Source organism: Lytechinus variegatus, chromosome 5 (genome assembly GCF_018143015.1).
Source record: "Lytechinus variegatus isolate NC3 chromosome 5, Lvar_3.0, whole genome shotgun sequence".
Taxonomy (NCBI): domain Eukaryota; kingdom Metazoa; phylum Echinodermata; class Echinoidea; order Temnopleuroida; family Toxopneustidae; genus Lytechinus; species Lytechinus variegatus.
This window is the reverse complement of record NC_054744.1, coordinates 27,285,347-27,309,135: the sequence shown is the minus strand read 5'-3', so window position 1 is coordinate 27,309,135 and position 23,789 is coordinate 27,285,347. Positions and strand designations below refer to the sequence as shown.

General features: G+C 35.0%; 1 protein-coding gene across 3 annotated transcripts in view; it reads left to right on the top strand.

Annotated features, from left to right (window-relative positions):
• Positions 1-23,662, top strand: part of LOC121415855 (putative uncharacterized protein DDB_G0271606) — a 30,685-nt gene extending 7,023 nt beyond the window's left edge. Inside the window, exons 3-14 of one of the 3 annotated variants that reach the window (XM_041609227.1) lie at positions 3,385-3,439; positions 3,958-4,157; positions 5,514-5,666; positions 6,565-6,749; positions 7,802-7,833; positions 8,328-8,536; positions 9,436-9,547; positions 13,197-13,382; positions 17,055-17,717; positions 21,950-21,987; positions 22,868-22,892; positions 23,497-23,662. In XM_041609227.1, coding sequence (XP_041465161.1) covers positions 3,385-3,439; positions 3,958-4,157; positions 5,514-5,666; positions 6,565-6,749; positions 7,802-7,833; positions 8,328-8,536; positions 9,436-9,547; positions 13,197-13,382; positions 17,055-17,710 — 1,788 coding nt within the window. In that variant the 3' untranslated portion in view covers positions 17,711-17,717; positions 21,950-21,987; positions 22,868-22,892; positions 23,497-23,662. Of the gene's footprint in view, positions 1-3,384; positions 3,440-3,957; positions 4,188-5,513; positions 5,667-6,564; positions 6,750-7,801; positions 7,834-8,327; positions 8,537-9,435; positions 9,548-13,196; positions 13,383-17,054; positions 17,718-21,949; positions 21,988-22,867; positions 22,893-23,496 lie in introns of all 3 variants that reach the window. The other 2 variants (XM_041609226.1, XM_041609228.1) reach the window with 2 other exon arrangements.
• Positions 23,663-23,789: the final 127 nt, after the last annotated feature.

The following is a 23,789-nucleotide window of genomic DNA, read 5'->3' as shown; positions in this document are numbered from 1 at the left end:
ATCCATTTGCGGACTTTATGGTAGGAATTCAAGGATATGAAAATCAAAATCCACACAAGATTAATGTACATTTGTATATAAAAGCAAACATTTTATTTTTTTGTCAATTTTCTGATATTTCAACTTCTTCCCAGCAGTGTAAAGAGAAGTAATGTTTGAAGGCTGTTATCTATTGCTTAAAATTTTCTTTGAACTCTGAGCCTAATTAGATATGAAGCTTTTTTTTTTCTTGCTACAACAAAGTATTTATTTATATGCTCTTTTTGAAGTAATACAGTTCAGTGGCGCAAACCTACATGAAGACAGCCAATTGTATGTTTTCCAGTTTACATAGCTAGGCCTATATCTTCAATGAGAATACATGTACATGTATGCCAATCTGATCATTGGAAGAGATGCAATGCAAATTGATATTAGAAAAGAAAACCATGTGAGGTTCAAATGGCATTCAAGAACTGCAAGAACTGTTGTGTACATCATGCAGTATGCACAGTGTACAGTACACAGGAAGTGAACTCTTACCTCCCCAAGAAGGGAAATAAAGTGCATATAGGATTAGTTTCTGTGTTGGATTAAAAAAGGAAGAATAGTATTATGGTACATACTGACAGAACGAAAATATTACAGATTACAATAACGGCTGCATTTCGGCTGTGGTACAATGTAGTGAGGGTACCAGCAATTTCAGTATTTTCAATGCATATATACACCTGTACACAGTTTGAAAGAACAAAAGCTACAGTACATGTACATGTAACCTTCTCCAAGATACAGTAAATTCTTTAATGTTCCTTTAATTTTTGTACCAGGCCAAAAGATACATATTTTTTATTTTCAGGGGCTACTCTGTACAACTTTTTATATTACATACATGTAATCCCTCGTACTACTACCATGAGACAAAACATATCGATCAATCATACTAGGATGGACACTGGTCAATTCAATAAATCTAAAAAAATGACCCAAATATCAGTCACTATATTAAAAGGCATTGTTTTACCAGCAGAGAGATCTTGTACACTTCTAGTTTTACAGAGCCTACACAGAATGGTACATGTAGTGCAGATTGACACAGTAATTTAACAGTTGAGCTAGACTTCTGTCACGACCTATATAATTTGTTCAATTAGTGTCTGTGCAGACTAGAAGGTACCAGCAAAATACCTGGGCCCCATTGCATAAAAGTTACTACATGTGTGTATTGATATGGTAACTTTGCCATCCAATGGTATCTTGCATGGAATCCCCGATTATGATTGGCTGTTGATCTTTGTTACCATGATAGTGTACCATTGGAATAGTAATTTTCATGCAACAGGGGCTACAGGGCCCTGTACATGTACACATGGAAAAGCTAGTAAGTTACGGGTCTGCTCAAGTGTACCAGCTTATTCATATTCTTCCTATTTTTTTTTATTATTATTACGTTGTAGAGTGACATTTTAAAATGATTTGATATTGAAAAAATTCAGCAACTAGAGGTTATTGTTTTTTTTATTGATTAGAAAAAAACAATTGAGTGCATAAATGACAATGTGTGCATACATGTGTTAAAATTGCAAAGAATAGGGAAATTATTTGCAAGATATGATTTCAAACTATACATAACATATTTTGGGGAAATAGTATGTTTCAAATTACAAATTTATACCATTACTCATATTAATGTATTGGAACATGTTGTCAAGTCAGACATGCTAGCTGTTCCCTTTTTGCAGTAGTTTGCACTGTTTTTGTCTCACCTGCGAAGCAAAGTGAGACTATAGGCGCCGCTTTTCCGACGGCGCCGCTTTTCCGACGGCGGCGGCGGCGACGGCGGCGGCGGCGGCGTCAACATCAAATCTTAACCTGAGGTTAAGTTTTTGAAATGACATCATAACTTAGAAAGTATATGGACCTAGTTCATGAAACTTGGCCATAAGGTTAATCAAGTATTACTGAACATCCTATTAGAGTTCATGTCACATGACCAAGGTCAAAGGTCATTTAGGGTCAATGAACTTAGACCATGTTGGAGGAATCAACATCGAAATCTTAACCTGTGGTTAAGTTTTTGAAATGTCATCATAACTTAGAAAATATATGGACCTAGTTCATGAAACTTGGACATAAGGTTAATCAAGTATCACTGAACATCCTGCATGAGTTTCACGTCACATGACCAAGGTCAAAGGTCATTTAGGGTCAATGAACTTTGGCAGAATTGGGGATATCTGTTGAATTCTCATCATAACTTCGAAAGTTTATGGATCTGATTCATGAAACTTGGACATAATAGTAATCAAGCATCACTGAAAATTTTGTGCAAGTTTCAGGTCTCATGATTAAGGTCAAAGGTCATTTAGGGTCAATGAACTTTGGCCGAATCAGGGGTATCTGTTGAATTACCATCATAACTTTGATAGTTTATTGGTCTAGTTCATTAAACTTGGACATTAGAGTAATCGAGTATCACTGAACATCCTGTGCACGTTTCAGGTCACATGACCAAGGTCAAAGGTCAATGAACTTTGGCCGAATTGGGTGTATCTGTTGAATTACCATCATAACTTTGAAAGTTTATGGATCTGATTCATGAAACTTGTACATAAGAGTAATCAAGTATCACTGAATATCCTGTTTGAGTTTCAGGTCACATGATCAAGGTCAAAGGTCATGTAAGGTCAATGAACTTTGGCCATGTTGGGGTTTTTTGGTGAATCTCTGTAAGTTTATTGGTCTAGTTCATAAAAAGTGGACATGAGAGTAACCATGTATCACTGAACATCTTGTGCGAGTTAGAGTAGTATTCAAAGTCAGCACTGCTGCTATATTGAACCGCGTGATGCAGGTGAGACGGCCAGAGGCATTCCACTTGTTGTTTGTTGTTTGTTTGTTTGTTTTAACATGTAGTTTTCTTTTTTTTTGTAATATCTTTGGTTTTATGCATTAGAAGATTTGATACATTGCAAGAAGGTGAAAATAATGATTGCTTTAATACCCCAAATCCCCAAAAAGTACTTTTTTCCAAAAAATAATCAATGCATTTCTGTCTATCAAAATCCAGATTCACTTCAGGTAGGGACACCATTTTTAAGACCAAAGTCGGAATTCATACTTTAATATTTGAAATATTTTTAGCCATAGTAAACACCTTTTTCATGTATATGTGTAGTACATAATCTACACTGTACATGTAGACTTTTTTTTATCAAGCCTTTATAGTGGCCTCCCTGTTCAGGGTATTCAATACTTCCGTATCAACACTGCATATACTGCAATTAAATTCATATATATTGACATCAATATTGTGTCATTTGAATATCTTTTGTATACTGGATGTTGGAATATTATATTTTTGTGATCATATAATTTGTGTTGTGTTTTCATTCTCATCAACAGGCACAATTTAGGATAAATGCCTCCAAGACTGTTGAATTGCTCATGGATATGAAAAGTAAGTCATGTATTTCTTTGTGTTAAATTACAAATGCATTTTCAGGTATTTGGAAAAATGACATACATGTACATGTATCAATGAATGAACTCTGTAGGGATTTCATAATGATCTTGGTTCTTGTTTTTTTTTAACCTTCAAATTGCCTGTATGTAATAATATTATCCCATATTATGATTATCATATATGTACTTTATTGTAATCCTGGGCATGTTACAGGTTTCTCAAGAATGACACATTTTGTAGGAGGTTTTCAGGATGTCAAGATTAATTGAAACCATCATTTGAGGGAATATAAATGTGCAACCACATTTGATTGAAACACAATGGTACATGTACACAGGCATAATTTAATTGACAACTTTGGCAAACAAAAAAAATAGAACGAAGCACTCTTCTTAATATCAATAGAACTTCAAAGAAATATATATATATATATATGTATATATGTCCTTCCTCCCTACTTTAAATCCAACAGCATATATCAATTGCAAAGAATATTTATTTGTGTTTTCCAGCTAAATATGAAACATTAAGAACAGAACATGAGCAGATCCAGGAAGCATCGCGGCGGGAAGGACAAGAAAAAGAACAGGCCATCCAAGCCATCCAACAAAATGCCAATAATCAGTTGGATTTATGTAATTCCCAGAAGCAAGAGCTCAACCGGATCATAAGCAACCTTCAGAAGGAGTTCTCTGTCATGCAACAACAGAGGGTGAGTGAGGGCAACGTGTCGAAAGATGGGGTAAGTGCATGCCAGATTGCAAAACTGGTGACTTCTACGATGGCTGTTCTATCTTGGCACGCTTTTGTAGGGTACATGTGGTTCTAGCAACTCTCTCTTCAATGGCTCTATTACCAAGGCTCCTCTGGCAATTCTAGAGGTTTCTAAATATGAAGGGCTTTTGAGCTTCATGGTGGCAGTTCTATCTTCACACACTTTTCTAGGGGGTTCTCTTGCAATTGTACTTTGTGGGTGAGGTTTTCAACATTCAAGGACCATTGCGGTCTCAGGTGGCGGTTCTATCTTTGCACGCTTCTGTACGGTAATTCTATCTTCATTCACTTTGATGGTACAATGTGCAAGGCTTCTCTGACAATTGTACTTGAAGTTCCTGAACATGAAGGACTAATGTAGCTCTGTGGTGGCAGTTCTATCTTCACACACTTCTGTAGGGCAGTTCTATCATCACTCTCTTCAAAGGTACAATCTGCAAGGCTTCCCTGACATTTGTACTGTAAAAGCAGTTTCTATTTATGGTCTGGGCTATTTACCCCTCTCATGGTGGTTCTATCTTCGCACACTTCTATATGGTACATGTACATGTAGCTCTATCATCACGCTTTTCAATGATTAAATCTGAATATCTTATCTGGCCTTTGTACTTGAGGTTTCTGAACATCATAACTTATTGAACTCTATGGTGGCAGTACTATCTTCACACATTTCTGTATTAAAGGAAATTCTATCTTATCTTTCTTCAATGGTACAATCTACAAGGCTTCCCTTGCATATTTTCAGCATTATCTATTTAATGAAAGGCTATTGAGCTCTCTCAAGATGTCCATGAATTTTCTATTCTTTGTTACCATGATACGTGTAAATCTGGCAGTCCTATCTTTCTCACTGCTATATGTTGTGTCTTGTTAGATTCAATTCGCGAAATCTGCGAAAAATAAAACCCCTGTGAAAATAGCAGCTTTTACAGTAGCTATTTCTATACCTGAAGTTCTTCCTTGGTGTTTCAATCATTTCGATGGTTTCCGGACATTTGTTATGCTAAGTTACTGTGGATGCCAGACTGAAAATATCTACAGTGGCAGATTTATCTTGGATACTTCTCTAAAGGCTCTCCCAATTACGGTACTCTGGGTTACTGCATGTATAGCTATTGGGATGCCATTAATAGTGGATATAGACTGTAGTTTTGTTTGGTTGTGATTTGTGTTCACATTATTTTTTGCCATCATATAGTGATGCAAGACAGGTATGAAATGTCACATAGGATAGTATGAATGCCCACCATGACATGCAGTAGGATTAATGTATCAGTGGTTGTATTCACCACAGGGTGGACAGCAAGTAGTTGCAGGGAATGATCAAGCAGCATACATTCAACAACAGCAACTTCTACAACAGCAACAACAACAACAGCAGCAACAAGAACAGCAACAGCAAGAACAGCAGCAGCAATTACAGAATCAACAAGGACTTCAACAGCAGGTTAGGATGGAACCGTATTTCTCAGTATCAATCTCGTCTTTGTATTCATCATTCAAAACATAGTCTTAGGACTTGTCTCTTTGATCGACTGTGCGAATATCAGGGCCCTGTCTTAAAAAGAGTTGTAATTGTTCTGATCAATCACATCTATGGACGGTCAAGAACATTAACATGTAAAATGCAAATCTGTTCAAAATATTTTTCAGATGCGATGTATGTTCATACCATTCATCGTTCTCTTTGAGACTCAGTCTGATTCTCTATGTTTACTAGTATAGGAGACTGTTCAAATTTACTGTAGAAAAATCAGGAGATGGATGGATATCTATACAGTTTAGATTGACTGGATCAATCGTAACTCTTTGTAAGACAGCCCAGGTGACACGTTTGAGCAATGCTTGCATAAAGCTAGGGTGACCAAGGCCTCAGATGCCCATATTGACTGCCTCACTGCTTTCAAAATTACCCTAGTATGGACAGCGATTCTAGGGTAATTTTCCGGAAATATTGTCTTTGAAAGGGCTGTGTTTAAGGATAAAAATAAGGTGTATTTCAATATTCTTGAGATAAATTTGCCCAAACTACCATGATAAAAATTCATCATCAGGATAATCATAATAAATATAAATCATTCAAGTAGTAGTTTGTTGAAGCAATATGTTTTCAGCCTCTTTTCGCATGTTGAATCATAAAATATGTATGATGGTTCTGTGGTTGCACTTGTATCATCGACAATATGACCATGTGTACATGTATGGGTGACATTAAATCATGTGGAGAGTTAGACCTTTTTTTCCCCTTTTTTTGTCTTTTTGTTTGCATAATAAAGCCTTGGATTATTTCAATAATTATTTAAAACTCCTGATGAAGTGTTAATGATATTGGTTTTCAAACACAGAACGGTCTTAATGCTCAACAACTTGCTTGGATGCAGAGGGAACAATATCGTCAGCAGCATCAAAACCAGCAACAACAGCAGCAACCGGAACAACAAGACGAACAGCAGCAACATATGTTGTATAATCAACAGTATCAGCAACAACAACAGGAACAGATTGAACAGCAAGCACAAGAAGAACAAAGGTAGAGGATATATTTAAGAGAGGTTTTTCTTTCTCTCTTCTTTTTTAATATGACGAGGAGCTTAACGCCAGTATGCAATAAAGTGCAAGTTATGGAAAATAGTGGTGTTAATGGTGGTGGTTGGTGGTGGTGCTGGTGGTGGTGGAGGTGGTGGTGCTGGTGGTGGTGGTTGGTGATGATGGTTGCTCTTGTAGATGTAGTAGGAGTAGTAGTAGCAGCAGCAACATAGAAGTATTAAAGGTCAAGTCCACCTCAGAAAAATGTTGATATGAATCAATAGAGAAAAATCAGACAAGCACAATGCCGAAAATTTCATCAAAATCGGATGTAAAATAAGAAAGTTATGACATTTCAAAGTTTCGCTATTTTCAACAAAATAGTTATATGAACGAGCCAGTTACATCCAAATGAGAGAGTTGATGACATCACTCACTCACTATTTCTTTTGTATTTTATTATATGAAATATGAAATATTTTTATTTTCTCATCATTGTCATGTGAAATGAAGTTTCATTCCTCCCTGAACACGTTGAATTCCATTATTTTAACATTTTGTGCTTCAGGCAAGGAGGTCCTAATCGTCAAATTCTTAAAAATTGAAATATTGTATAATTCAAACAATAAAAAACAAAAGAAATAGTGAGTGAGTGACATCATCAACTCTCTCATTTGAATGTAACTGGCTCGTTCATATAACTATTTTGTTGAAAATAAGCGAAAATTTAAAATGCCATAACTTTCTTATTTTACATCCGATTTTGATCAAATTTTCAGTGTTATGCTTGTTAAAATTGTCTCTTTTTATTCAAATCAAGTTTTTGTTGGGGTGGACTTGTCCTTTAATAGAAGTAAAGTTGTGGTGTAGTGGTAGTGTAGTGGTGATGATAAGGGCGGTAGGATAATCATTCTTTGTTGTGTTACTAGTAGAGGTTATGGTAGATGTAATAGTATTATCAACGGTAAAAGAATATTAGTAGTTGTAGTGTAACTAATACCAGCACCATCATCAAGCAATTCTTACATTTATTTCTGTATTTTTATCTTCTTGCAGGCAAGAAGGTGAACAACAAATGGAAAGGCCAGGTAAGTCATTTGTCTTATAATTGCCTGTGTTTTGCTTATTGCTTAAAGTTTTATAATACTTTCCATTTTATCTGACAATGAATATAAGCTTTAAAAAAAAATCTCTGGAATTATCAACTTAAATTTTTTTTGCTCTATGCACTTTAAAACTTAGGGTTGTGGGGTTATTTTCTATGGTAATGTGACCAACCGTAAAAGAATAATTTAATACTAAATGATAAAATGTAAATAGTGATACAAAGTCAATGAAATATAACCTGAGTGAATTACCAATTATGAGAGTAGATCATGTGTATGGTCAGTACAATAGAATATTCACTACAGTTCTTCTGATCATGCAGAGTTTTGACCAGAGTCAATATGAGAAAAGCCATCACTGGTGATAGTTTTTACCTGTAGTAAGGAAACAGTTTAAATATCAACTTCATTATTAATAGGCAAGCTATTAAAGAAAAGCAATGCACGGTTTCCATATTTGTTCCATCCAACCACAGGTCAGGCAGATCCAGGCCCAGTCCAGATGGAGGCCAACCAAGAGACCCAGAATGAAGAGGACAAACAACCCCAGATGTTCCCAGACCGAGAACAGCAGCTGGAGGATCAGCAGCAGGTCCAGGGACCGGTTCCAGACCAGGGTCAGGTAGATAGAGAAGCCAATGTTATAGACAATGATGTACAAGACCCAGGCCAAGCAAAGCAAGAAGTGAGTCAATCCTTATGTTTGTCTTTAATGATATATTTTATTTCTTAGATAATTTATCAATGTGTAAGTTATGAATATTCATGTATATTATCATGATTGTTATAGCAAAACCCATAATTTGTAACAGATCTTGGACATGGCAGTAAAATTTTGGAAAATAGACCCAATATGTTCCAGGTGACATATTGCCATTTTGGCAACATGTACATCTAATCATGTTTGCCCCAAATTATCAGAATTTTAATAACACCTGTAAACCTGAATTTGTAGTATATGACAATATGTACAGGTGCAGATCAACCCCCCCCCCCCCTATAAAGATTTAAACACAGATTATAATAGACCATAGAATACTCTCCTAGTGAGGGATGATAAGTTTTTTCCAAAAATGCCCCCCCCCCCCACCTTCCCTAGTAAATCCTGGCTCCTCCCCTGCATGTGTATATTGCGTGTGATACATTATACAAATAATGCATTTAAGTGCGTGCATGCAGGGCCAAATAATGAATGATGTGTGAGAAGAGCCAATGGATATACCGCACCAAGGTCCACAGGACCAAGTGCGGTATATCCATTTTGCGAGTCGAACACAGAGTTCATTATTTAGGTCCTCTATGCACAAGAATGCGTGCATTGTTTGTTTCATACAACCCCCTCCTCCCCCATGTTACTACTATATTTGATCTAAATTATAGATAATTCCAGACCTCGCACTATCCTGCACTCTGATGTCAGAGTGCAGGATAGTGCTTTTGGTATGACGTCAGAGTGCAGGATAGTACATTTTGGATGCAATAGTGCAATTCGCTGAATATCATGTGATCCGATTTGGACCAATCAGATAACAGAACATTCTTGGGAGTTGTATAATGAATCTCATTCAATTTAATGTTTTACAGACCAATGAACAGGAAGTTCAACAACAGGATGAAGAAGATAGTCAATTGAGTGATGTGGACGAAGAAGGAGAACAGCAGATTGACCAAGGACAAGTACAAGCTCCTCAACCTGGTAAGAACACACCTCATTTTTACAATTCAATGCAGACTGCGTAACAAGGCCCCTGTTCACTCATGCTGCAGATAAATCGCTTTGTGAAAACATCTTTGTCTCAGTTTATATCGAGTCTTGTTTGAGAAGAAAAATATTCACTTTGACCAATGCATAACCCAAGGCTTTAACATTTGTAAAATATGCGCTTCTACAGCCAACTACAGGCTTGAAAAGCCTTCTTTGCATTGATTTATCTGTAAAACTTAATGCAATTTTGCTGATTTTAGGCATTATATCATTTCAGATAATATATCAGTTTAACCTTAGATAAATACCTATTATTTTTATGTTGTTTACTCTTTTAATTTGCATAGAAATTTGGACTTGCCTGCAGATATTAGGCCTTGTGCTCATTTCTGAAATGTAATACTAGACAAAAAAAACTAAATTGTGCTGGGAATATTAATGTTTTGTGGCATGATCATTTAAACTAAATATGACTATTATGCATATTAAAGGGGAAAATTGGTCCCACATTTATTTTGGTTTTATATGGAGTTTGATGAAAATCAAGTTGATGTTTTCTACAAAATAATATGGAATTAGTCATGCAATTGTGGGTAACCACATCCGCCAATTAGTATTGATTTTCAGTATTTAGTACTAAAAAATAAAAAAAACACTGATGTTTTCAGTTTTATGTGTTGTCCTGTGCTCTTTATTTGAAAATACTGATTATTTCTTCACCAAAATACTGATTTCACTTTATAACATATTGATTCAATCAAGAAGACAGTGCTTGCTTTAAGTACGAAGGGTGACCCTGATATTTTTTCATTTCTATTAAAGAGACATTCACAGTTGAACTCCAGATTTAATGTAATCTTCGCAGTCTAAATATCGAAAACCTTCTTTAATGCTGTCCAGGGAACATGGAATTAGTTTGATTTTATGAAGTGTTTTCACTATTATATACATGTATTTTACTGCATATTTATTATTTACATAAATGTGGCATGTTTGTCATTAGTTCTTTCTTTGCCTTTAATAGATATTTAAGATGTGATTTCCAAAAAAAAAACATCTGCAAAATATTCATGAGCACTCTGGGAATAAAGGCTTTCTGTCGCATGTTTAGTCATGTCATTTCATTTTATTGTTGACAAAATATTTTGACTTTTTTGGGGGGCAAATTGCCCTAATAGCTCTTTTACATTCATGAGCGACTCTGGCACTATGCTTAATAATGACTTCAGTGTACATGTACAATGTAAGATCTTGATGTACACTGTACATGTATTGCCAGTGTCAAAAATTAGTATGGTCTACATGTACAAGTTGGTAGGCAGTGTTGACAATCTCTGAGAAATTTTATAGGTATTTTCTACCTTACAGGGAAAAACTTGTAGATTCTAGGAAGTACTTTAAAGGTCAAGTCCACCCCAGAAAAATATTGAATCGAATTGTTAGAGAAAAATAAAACAAGCACAATGCTGAAAATTTCATCAAAGTCAGATTAAAAAATATTAAAGAAAGTTATGACATTTCAAAATTCTGGTTATTTTTCACAAAACAGTTTTATGCAAAATTCAGTGATATGCAAATAGAGAGTTGATGATGTCCCTCACTCACTATTTCTTTGTTTTTTAGTGTTTGAATTGTACAGTATTTCATTTTTTTTACAGATTTTGCACAAATGACCAACTTGACTGAACCATATATGTTAATATATATACATGGAGGAATAAAATGTTGTTTCACAAGACAATGAGGGAAAATAAGAATTTTTCAGATTTCAAATAATAAAATACAAATAGTGAGTGAGGGATGTCATCAGTCCCCTCATTTGCATACAGACCAGGATGTGCAGATTTTTTTTGTGAACATAAGCGAAACTTTAAAATATTATAAATTTCTTATTTTACATACAATTTTGATGAAACTTTCAGCGTTATGCTTGTTGGATTTTTCTCTATTTATTCAAATCAGCTTTCTGTTGGGTTGGACTTTTCCTTAAAAATGTACAGGAAGGTTCAAGGAAGATGCTTGAGGTTATGAATGTTTTAATATGTTGAATAAGATGATAAATTTAACATAACTACTGTTAGAGATTTTGGCCATACTTTGGCTATCCATAGTTAAACCACAACCTTAAACTAGAGTTGCGTTTTTAAACCAAATTCAGAATAGCGGCTAAGGTCTTTATTCATACAGTAAATTGCATTAGAGATGGATTCCTTATATTGATTTGAAGTATTTGAATATCGAGACTATCCATGAGTAGTGAACAGTATACATGTACATGTGCACAACACTACATGTACATGTGTAAGCATCCTGAATTGTGCAGTACTACAGGGGTACAGGTGTATTTACATTCTTTGTTTACTATCCAACCAATTTCCAAACAAGCTCTTTATTCATTCAATGAGTGCATATTTTGGAATCTGTCAATAATCTCTGTGCAAATGTGAATGAATACATGTGTGTACTGTATTTTATAACCTCAGAAAGTATAATCTTGGTATCTGATGTGGGAAATGCAAGCTTATGCTCAGCAATACATGTATATGGGGCTATCAGCAACGCAGTTGTATTGTGGGACCTTTGATAATCAAAAAGTGCAATTCTTGGTGTCAAGAATTCCGTTTCTTGATATCGATAATTGTTGATATCTTGAAGTACAATTCTTGATGTCGGGAGTTGTGTTTCTTGATGTGGACAGGTCGGAATGAGTGTTAAAATGGCTTGTCATACGAACATACGCTGAGCAAAAACTCACTTATCATGTCTTGAATAGACATTGAATTTTCAGATGAATGCCAGTGGTAAAGTGAAATTTTCCTCACAAAAGTTTTAAATTCTACCAGTGCATTACATTGTACTCTTAACGACAATTGATGATTGGGTCATCCCATCTGGTTGGTGCCATTTTGTGACATACCAGAATTAAGAAACTGTGTCTCACTTGAAATTCCATTATTATCTGCCACCAATAACTACATGTACAGCAAAAATTGATTTTTTTTCCCTATGAAAGGTTTACATGTATTTAATTCAAACATCATGATGTATTGCAATTTCAGACCTGCTTATAGTTTAATGCCAATAAAAATGCAATGTCCATGCTACTTTTGGTTTAAAAAAAATCATTTTAACTGCAACAAATTCGTTAAAGATTTCATATTCAAACATGGATAACTACTGATTACACATCAACACTTTATAGCCACAGCTAAATTGGTCTTCACTGTGAGAACTTAATTTTTGTTTCATGTTGGCAATGGTTCCATATTTTGTCATTTGTGGCCCAAACCAGATAGAATCAATACCCAATCATGAATTCGGGTACAGATAGCACTGGCTTTTTTGTTCATTTACTCATAGAATATTCGTTCTAGTTGGAATAATTGAGGGACTGCTTGTAAATGATCAAAGTTTTGCATTGTAGGGAGAATTGTAGTTGAAAACACAGGGTGATGCCATAAAATTTGGCTGTGGAGAACTCCTTCTAAGACCTTAAGTTTTTATTGGCTATGTATGCCATGATCCCCTCAATGTCGTTGCTGATGCACATGCATACCTGCTAGTTATAATATCTGTCCAAATCCTTCCTCACCATTACCCCCACCCTCCCCCTATCCCCACCCCGCTCTAAAAACAACAGTAGGTAATGATAAAGAAGGAGATGAAGATCGAACCGGAGAGAGTAGTTTATCAGAGGTTGGAAAGGTAGAAGAAGGAGAGAATGTGAAAGGAGAGATAGTTCTCCAGGAAGAAGACGATGTGGTGGAAGACGACGTGGTGGACGAAGAAAGGTTGGAGGTCGGGAACATTGACCCTGGACAGCAAGGTACTATTACCCATCATTCTTGATTTCATCCAGCTTGCTACATGTAGCTACCTATATTTTTTGCTATAGTATTTTTTTTCTTACAAGCTCTGTAGAGGGGACCAATCACAAAAACATAAATACCCCCTTGTTGGTACTTTTACAAAGTTGAAATTACCATTTTATCCTCTTAAAGTCAGTGATAGAACATATTGAGTAGTTTTAGATACGCTAAACTAGTGCTCATTTCATTTTTCTTCAGTGATTTGGGGAAAACTTTGTTTCAAATGCCTAACTGTCAAACAGGCAATCATTTTCCCTTGTCTACTTCCTTAAATAAAAAATGCCCCATGCAGCGGTGAATGCAGGATTGACCAAGATTAGGTGAACCCATTTTTTTCTTAGATAATTGTTGACAAGCAACAAAATTAAGGTCGTCACTCCAGTCAAACCTTTACTTTTTTTAAATTGTTTTCATTGCCTTTAAAAAAGAGAATTTTTTCATGGCCCGGGAGGGGGAACGGTACCCAATCTTCAGATCTGCCACTGACCCTATAATTGTTTCCTATTATTCAGTCGTACATGTAGATATTTTGTTCTTTACAATTTTTTTTTGGGGGGGGGTCATACTAAAGCATTTCTTGATTATATTATGAGATTTCAGATCATATCTTTACATGCATTACATGTACATTACATTCAAAATATAAGCATTTTATAATACTGTATTAGTCTTTATAAAATTACTGACTTTGAGTCATTACAGTGTGAGAGCTTAGGAGATCTGTGGCCTGTTTCATTAACTTTTTGATAAGTTGAAAGCTACTGAAATCATTCAATTTGATTGGCTGATAGTTAACTTACATTGTTGATATAAAGTCTTATGAAACAAGACCCTGATTGTAATACAATCAGTTATAACTTTGGGATAAAATATAAACTGTCAACTTGATAATTTTGGTATTTCTCATAAGTTGTGATGAAATCAACAGTACAAATTAGAGAGCAGCCAAGTTTGTTGTGGTTGGTCCCTTTTTTTTTAATTTTCATGCATTTTCATATTTTACCCTGTCATGAAAATATTTATAGTTTAGTTATAGTTTACTTTTAGTATTTGATTTGTAATACTAACAAGCTATCAGTTGTTATAAATCTGTCTTCATTTGCATTTGACATGATACTGGTTTCCTACATGTAAGTGTGCAGTGTTAGAAAGTACATTTAAAAGATTTGTACAATCAGATCAGGCAAATGTTGTTGCAGACCTCTGGTTTATGTCTTATTTTATTTGTCTGTTTATTTTCAATCTCTCGTCTCTTTCTTCCTTAAAGATAAATTCTAGTTTTGGTTACAATCTCAAAATGACTTTTTACAGAATCGAATATATTGACCACCCAAATGTCTGTTTGTATGAATAAAAAATATGTGCCAAAGGATTCTGGAAGAAATTGTGTAATTGCTGAGAAATAAGCAAAATAAGCGCGGATTTGGTCACTTCCGTCGGGTCTTTATTCCAGCAATAATAATACACTGTCCCACATGTGCCTATCTGTGTTGGTGATCTTCAGTGTGAACGTTTTTCAGCGTAGATTTCAAGATTTCACAAAGTTCAGTTTATGTAACTGTGTACCAGATCTAGATCCTCGATGATATTCTGACAATTAAGCCTGGTTTTACAGACTTTCTCATGAAATCAGTGTTTACTGCAACTACAGGCATTTCTCTTTAACAGTGTACAATATAGTTGATGTATAATGTACCAGATTAATATTATTAAGTTAATGATAGAGGCAAACTATTTTGTATGTATGATAAAGTATATCTTCAGGTGTTTATACCGGGTTCCGTCTTACAAAGAGTTGGGATTGATCCAATCAACCACAACTGTCTGGAAATCCATCAATGACTTAATTTTGCCTGTACAGGAAATCTGCACGAATATGTCTTTGTAAACAAGAGGAGTACACTTAAAGTTGTTAAGACAAAAATTAATGTCTTACATGTACATGTACATCGAGAAAACATTTTGAAAAAGCATGCATTTTAGATGTTGGCTTTCCATGGTTTTGTTTGATCGGATCAATCACAGCTTTTTATCAGATGGGATCCGACATGTAGGTTTATGTACATTTAACCCCCTCAACCTCTTCACATGTATCAGGATACTTTTTTTTCAGGTTGTAGGAAACTGCCACCATTGTTGTATATTTTGAATAGGCCTACAGCCTTTTCCAAGCTGCCCTCAAAATTTTAGATTTTGAGATATGAGGTTTTATCAACTCAGCCTTGATAAGCAGTGTTGGTCTGTATTGTGAACTCAAGTTTACAATAAACTGTTCTAAGTTTGGGGTTAACTATCGGTAGCCAAACGAGACACAATAGAGGCTGATGATATCATCAACACATGCGGCAATAACAAACCATTGATAATGATTTGAGAGTGAAAGCTGATCTTCTTTATCATAAAAACATGAGATAAGAGAGAATAGTTAACCTACAATATGAACTTGCTTCCCATAGTTTTACATACATCTATATTAAAGAGGGGTTTCACGTGCTCTCATTTTGCATCATTTGAATGCTTGATTGCAATGCCGAATTGTAATGACGCTAAAATCAGCTTTCGTTCATACGGCTCAGGAGGATTTATATATTCTGTGGCTTTACGTTTCGCTCCGATAAGAAGGGGTATGGCTTCTTTTTGGTACCACATCAATCGTGCATCGCTAGAATTTACCAACAGAGCAGAAAATAGGTAACCATTAGCTCCGCCCCCAGAATTAAGTTTTGGAGGTCAAAGCATTCACACGGCTCTTTCATCAGTCTTGAATATCATCAGTGGAAAACCCCTACTGTAGATACTATCTTTTGAATAGTGCATTACCGGTACGCTATTTTGCATTCATTTGCTCAAACTGCGTCATTCGAATGACGCAAAATTTGAGCGTGTGAATCCCCTTTAAGACCCTTGCTTATAAAGTTAAACCAGAGTTCAGGTTATTTGCAATTGTTAAATTGAATGTGGATACATACAGTATGTACATGTACAGTATGTACATGTACAAAGATGTTCTCTATATGTGTGAATTACAAATGTAAAAACTTTGATGAAAGAAACCTGTATTTTCTCTACTTTAATGAGAATGTATTGCTACCTTCAATTGTTGATATACATGTACATGTATTTGGGTAATGCGTAGAACTGGCGAGTTGCATTGTGTGTATTTTACCATTTGAAATTGAAACCTAAAAACTTTTTTAGTTATAAATGTGCGTTGTTTTGTTTGTCTTTAATGATGCAGTTGATTTTCAATATTTGTGATACTTGATGCACTTAGTATTTTTATTGCATTGCTGTTGTAACCTGTGCATTACATCCTATGATTTGCTTGCTTTGCTTTTCATTATTTTTGTGCTTGCATCTTGTTATTTTTTTTCTCCCATTTTTCTCCATGCTTCATGCTGCTTCTCTCTCACCAATTGCCCCTTTTGCACAAACTGGTGGATGAAATATGAACATCATTATGCATTTTCCTGGACATGCCTTCTGAATCTGAACAAACCCAATGATATGATACTTACAAAATGCAATACAAATGATTTGCGAATCCATTTGATTTCATGATAAAATCTTGTGAACACTGTAAACCCTTGACGATTCGACATAATTTGACGTACCATTCTTCTGAGAAGGTGATGAAGAGAAACAAGTAAGTGATCCATCTTATGACTATTCTGATGATGAGGATTCTTCCGCAAATGATAATGGTGGTGGGGAAGACAGCCCAGAGGATGACGGGCCTAACGATGGCAATCAAGACTATGAGTTGGCAGATGAAGACCAAGGAGCGATTCCTGTAGACGACAATGGAAATGAGATCCAGGAAGATGACCCTAATGGCAATATTAAAGATGACCAAATTGATCAAGAAATGGAAGAGGACTATCAACTGGCTGACCAAGGAGGGGATGGTGATTTAGATGACGATGAAGGAAGGGGTGCGAACCACGCTGAAGCGGATCAAGGAATGGTACCAGATTACCCTGAGGATGACCAAGGAAGGGTCGGGGACTATGATGAGAACGACCCAGAAAGGGGGCCAGACTACGCAGAAGGTGACCAAGAAATAGAGGATGACAAAGGAAGGGAGCCTGACTACCCAGAGGAAGAACAAGGAATAGATTCTGACTATGTCAGTGATGATGAGGCGGATGGTGAACAGGAGCTTGAAGACAGAGGCAAAAGTCAAGGAGAGAGCGATATGGGCAACCCTGAGGCGCTAAGCAATGAAAATGATGGTCAAGTGCTTGAGGATATCAGACAGGAAGAAGTCAGAAACTACGCCTAAACCAAAGGTGAACTCTATCTTGTGTGACTGATCTTAACCCACACTTTCCAACGATACTGTCATCACACCTTCTACTGACTCTGTGTGTATACTGTATTTCAGTTTGTCAAGTCTGTCTCTTTGGATAAACTAAACTATCACGTCTCTTTTGTTTGAAGTAACCTTTTCAGAGATCTCTACATGACCTCTAGCATCTCATCTGTGCTCTCAGTATCGGTAATCAAGTTTTGGATGTTCCTCTAGACTTCAGTACTTCCTTTGCACTCCTCAGAATTCTTGATCCACTTTATAACAAACCTAGAAGACAAAGCACCTACTTTAATACCTCTATGTATTTTTATAATCTCTAAAATACTTCATACCTTCTCTCATCTTTAACTTTTCCTGTATATTTTATATCTATATTACAAGGTTCTTGGGATGTATTAGGTATCTCATTAATCAGGGATTTGTTTGATATATTCTGATAGCTTTCACCAAAGAGTAAATTATGTATTGACCTAATGTGGTTATTAGGATCTGTAGCCAATCAATGTCAGGGTTTCCTATGGTAGATACCATAATGGCACGATTACCAAAATCACACATATCATATTCATAATACAGACGCTGAACTGGGGAACGTTTCATGAAAGGACTTGTCGGACATTTCATGAAAGGACTTGTCAGACGTTTTATCCGACAAGTCACATTTCATCCGACAGTTACTTTAGTAACAGTGCCTCTCAGCCAATCAGAATCAAGGAAAAATGTGTCAGATCTGACATCTTGTCAGACAAAAATGTTGATGAAACGGTCCCCAGGTCCATTTTAAAAGGTAGTGTGTCATTGTGAAACCAGAGATCAAGACTACATTTATATGGGAAGTGGGCCATACAGTACATGCAGCTCTGGAGAGTATATTCGTAGTCTGACACGTCATATCTGACAACTTTCCTTGGTTTTGATTGACTGACAAGTACAGGTGGGTGTTTCATAAAGCTGTTCATAAGTTAAGAGCGACCTTAAGAATGACTAGTGATCATTTCTTGTGGTAAATGGTATATACCAAAATGTTCATTGGCGATGGTTTAGCGTGTAAGAAAGGATCACCAGTCGTTCTTAACTTACGAATAGCTTTATGATACGGCCCCCTGGTGTGAAACAGATTTTGTCAGATAAAATACCAGGCAAATCCCTCCATACAATGCTCCACTGAACTTCCAAACACAAACCAACCAGATGGGTGTTTCATAAAGCTGTTCAAACATCTTTATGCGCGACTGAAACATGTTCTCAGGTCCTAAGTCGGCTATAGAGATATATCTTGGAGCAAAGAAAGGGTCACCAATTGTGCATTAAGTCATTCTCAACTTCAGAACAGCTTTATGAAACACCAGGTGAGAGTTACCAATGTGCATGCAAAACTGTATATGCTCCTGGCAGGCCCAGTTGTGTCCTTTAATATCTTTCATGATGACACTCTACCTGGAGACAATATGGATATGGATTACATAGTATGGACTTTTTATCAGTATTTTTGTACCATGTTTTCTTTCTCATCAAATGCATCAGAATAAAGTACACTGTTGTCTTTAAAAAAAAGATATTTTCTTCATTTTAAAATTGAGTGAGAAAACTTCCATAGATAATAGAAATATGGACCTGCTTTGAATGAGAAATTACATTATAGGTCTATTGAAATAATTGTAACAATATATTAGCATTATAGGCAATTTTTATTAGATGTAATAAGTAATCTCTTATTTAGGCAGGCCAACAGTTTAAAAACTAGACACCTGTGCTTCACAGCCAATCAAACTCATGGCTTTTGAAGGATCTTAGACTTTGTCAGACAAATTTCGATGAAACACCTCCCCCCCCCTGAATTCTTGACCCCTTTCTGGTCAGAGGAAGCAAAAGAAAATTATAATAATAATTTAAAACTAAAATTGAAATATAGGCTTTGTTTCTGTATCAAGGGTTTTGGAAACAGGAAATCTACTTAATAAAAGTTGCCTTTACTCATCTTAAAATATATAGATTTGTTCTTTGATGGGTTTTAATGCACCTAAAATATGGTACAGAGAAATTGACATAAATGTTTTCTTCCTATTATTATATGACATTATGTACAGTAGATGATTGTACACTGCAGGTGCTATATATACTGCATCAATGATTTTATTTTAAATATGAATCTTTTTTCTCTTTACTTTTTGAAAAATATTGAAGTAATCTGGAAAGTTCTTCAGGGGGGGTCTTGATGATATTTGAACAATAAAATAAGTTTTATGTTTTATATAAACTTTCTTTGCCTAACATTTAGCATTTATCTTGTTTACGAGAGTGCTGTGTTACAATATATGTATTTACTGTGTATCCATATTCAACATATCACTTCCATACTTAATCATCTTTATAATTCATTAATTTTTCTTAATTTGTCAATTGATTATTATTTTTTGTAACTATTAACATGTGCAGGTGGATGCATTTTGATTCAATGAATAGATCTGTTCAAAGAACCCTCCATTTGTCCCAATATCCTATGAAAAGTGAATTACATGTACAGTTCTGGAAGTATACAATTATGTTTAGGCAACAGAATCATGAGTTCACTTGTACATTCAATACTATTTGTAAAATCAATAGCTTTCTCTGAACTGTTGATAGGTCATGTACAGTGCATGTATACTACTCCTTCACTTTGTTGAGAATACAAATTATACTTGAAATCGTTTGACAGGTTTTTCAAGGTTTTTCGCTGCTTACAGTGCACATCATTTACAACTGTACCCAAATGAGACCATGAACCAAATAAGAGGATAACTTCTTATTACTGTGGATTCCATAACACACAGCTGCTCTCTCCTGCATTCCCCCATCAGTACTAAACCAACAGCCAGCTCTAGACTAGAATCAATATTTTTTCAACATCTCATTGTGTGCACCACAAATATTGTTCTAAGGTTCTGTGCTCTGTAGACCATTCTGAAATGTAAACATGGAACACTAATCCCAAACAATCTGTGTTTATGTGTCTGTATAATAAATGCCTATAGATGCAAGGACATATAATATACATTTGCTGTATTTAACTCATTGCTGCCATAATTTCCTCAGAATTTATTTGCATACTACTTAAGAGACTCTTAACCCTTGTACTCTTTCTTTTAGCTTCCCACATCTAAGTTTTCATCACTGAATGATTTTTTTTCAATGCTTCATCGTATCCATTCCTTGTCAATTATTTTTTATGCTATTTCTGATTTCATTGCTGTACAATTTGTTGGCTTTTTTTTTATTGGGAGTAGAAATAAAATGTGTCATCAAATTCATACTTTATACTCATCAGGGAAAATTTACTCCAAGGTTTTTTAATCATTCATACATTTGTAGGTGTTTTATGACTAACAAATCATTCTTTGCTTTGATAGCCTATACCATATCATTTCTGTACGATATACATCTTTTTTCCACATATAGAGCATTTATTTCATCTCCTTTTTATAGAAAGTCTTGTAAAATTCTAATCATGATTATGCCGTATTGTTGAATTTTTATAAAGTATCCTCATCACCACAGTTTTCATTACATTCATCAATATTGAGGGAATTAACATATTCATGGATGCTGTTAATAGATAGCTGGCAGCCGTCTGTTTCGAGGAGTTTTTTTATTTATTTATTTTTTCTCCTCGTACACAGACAGCTCGCTATCGTGCAGCCACCATTAGGGGACTTACAATGCAATATCCCCACGTCGGGGCTCTTCAATTTTTGTCTTTATTGAATCAAATTTTTGAAAATTAATGAGACCGAAATGCAAATTAATATTCCCTCTTGGCATTAATTGCAAAAAACAGGGAAAATAAAGTTTAATGAAAGGAACAAAGACAGTGACTTACCTCGGCTGTCGCGCAACTTCACTTCTCTGTTTTATCCGAACTTAGTACATAAACATAAGGCCATTGAGTCCCCTGTACAGATCACGCTAGAGCTTCGGTCTCTGTATTTGGTGAGTGAAGCCAACGGAGTTCAGCTGAACAACCAAAATAACAGAGACCGAAGATTTTGGTCTAGGATGCTGTATACTTTCATTTCATTAGCCAATCTCCAGTAAAAATAATGTAAAAAATGCCATTTTCCAGCTTTCACATTGAAAATTAGATTTTTCTTTGAGGAATGAAAATTAATTTGTGTTGGAAGTTTTGTGTAAAATTTGATCATTATGTTACTTTTATTCTTTTGAATACAGGAATCCAATTGGATCATAATCCCCCAATACAGGATATGGTGAGCTAATGAATTGTTTTAATGGAAGTGATATTATATTTTGTTTTTATTCTTTTCAATTCATATTGTTGATAATCCCATGTTGGCAAGCATTGATCACTTTATAGGGAGATTCCAGTTTAACAATTTCATCTGCCATACTTTTTTTTTAAGAAGGCAAATTGATGACCAAACAATGGGAGATTGTATGCCATTTCAGTTTTCAAATATGTTGAGAAGAAGTGAGTGAAACAGTGGCAGTCAGTGAACAAATATTTTACAATCTTCTCGTAGAATGTAAAATAACATTTGATTGCTCATGGAATATGTACACAAGATCAAAATTAATGTTGCAATGGGGGAACCAATCCTGTATGAACATTTTCTTTTTCAGAATGAAATAAAGGGATGTTATTGTAGAATAAAATAAAAAAGTAAGATAATAATTATGGTTGGCTCTGTGATTTGCCTAGAGCCTATGTTGCTGTTTCATGACTCAAATTTTCTGTAAATTTCTCAGTTCAAACTAATCACTTGTATAATGCATTTTTTTTTATTCTTGTTTAATTTGATCCCTCCCTCATCTCTTTCTTCCCAATCAACTGGACATAATATATTGACGGCTGAACTCTTCCTTAAAAATGTTTGTATTTTGCATTAGGGCAATATTATGGGAAAATAATATTTCTCCTAGGAACATTGTTATGAGCAAGCTTCCTGTGTTTTATTTCATCACTTACAATTTAGTGATGAACTACATGATTATTAAAAAATTTTCATTCTAAATTCATAATAATCAATCATGATTTTGATTGAATTGGTCAAGGGGAGAAGGGATCTGATGTTGTATATATAATGGTCAGTATTATTTTTGACACAATTTTTATTTTTCCATCTTCAGGGAGCTGTCAGAGTAGTTGATGATGGTGAGTTCATATTTTAGATGATTTTTTTTTTATTATTTTTTAGTCCAATCAATGATGTTTTATGTAGGATTAAGCAGGAACATGCAGAATAGGCTATGGCAATGTATTTACAATAATAAATGAATGGTCTGATTTGATATTCTTACTATCATTGATATATATTTCTTTCATATATGATTCCCAAATTGCTTTTTTTTTTTAATTAGATGTATCAGCTGTCTGATTTTATAGTAGGCTGAGAAATATTAGTAAGGACTAATTACATCCTGCATTTTCAAGTGCACCCTACATTTGCACTAATATTTTTAAGAATTGGTAATTTATTTCAATAATCGAGAAATGAAAAGCACACAAATACATATATTTGGTATATTGTACATACATACATTAGTTTTGGCAGCTGTATGAATGAAAAGAAAATGATATAAATTGAGAATAGTTACGGTGATATGTTGATATGTTTATGCTAATTCTGCTTTTCTCTTTCCCCACATGAATATTCTCTCTGTGTCTCTGTCTGTCTGCCTACCTGCCCCCCCCCCCCCCCCCTTCTCTATCTTCATCTCTTGTTCTCAACTGTCGATCCCCTTATTTCACCATTCAGGAAAGGAATTAGATGAAGAAGAAAGAATACAAGAAGAAATCGACAATAGGATACAAGAAGAGGAAGACCAATACTAAAGATTTTTCAAATTATATCATTAATATATTAGGTTATTATTAAATTGATCAGGATTATAATTTTGTTCAGCTACTGGCTTATTCCTAAATTTTTCATCAAAATGTGGTGTTTTCAGAATCCATTAAAATGGCTTCACTAGGTTGCCTTTAGAGACAACATTTTGAGCCGGTTATTCAATGAGTGTCAACGAGTGCAACATCAGTACCATAACCATT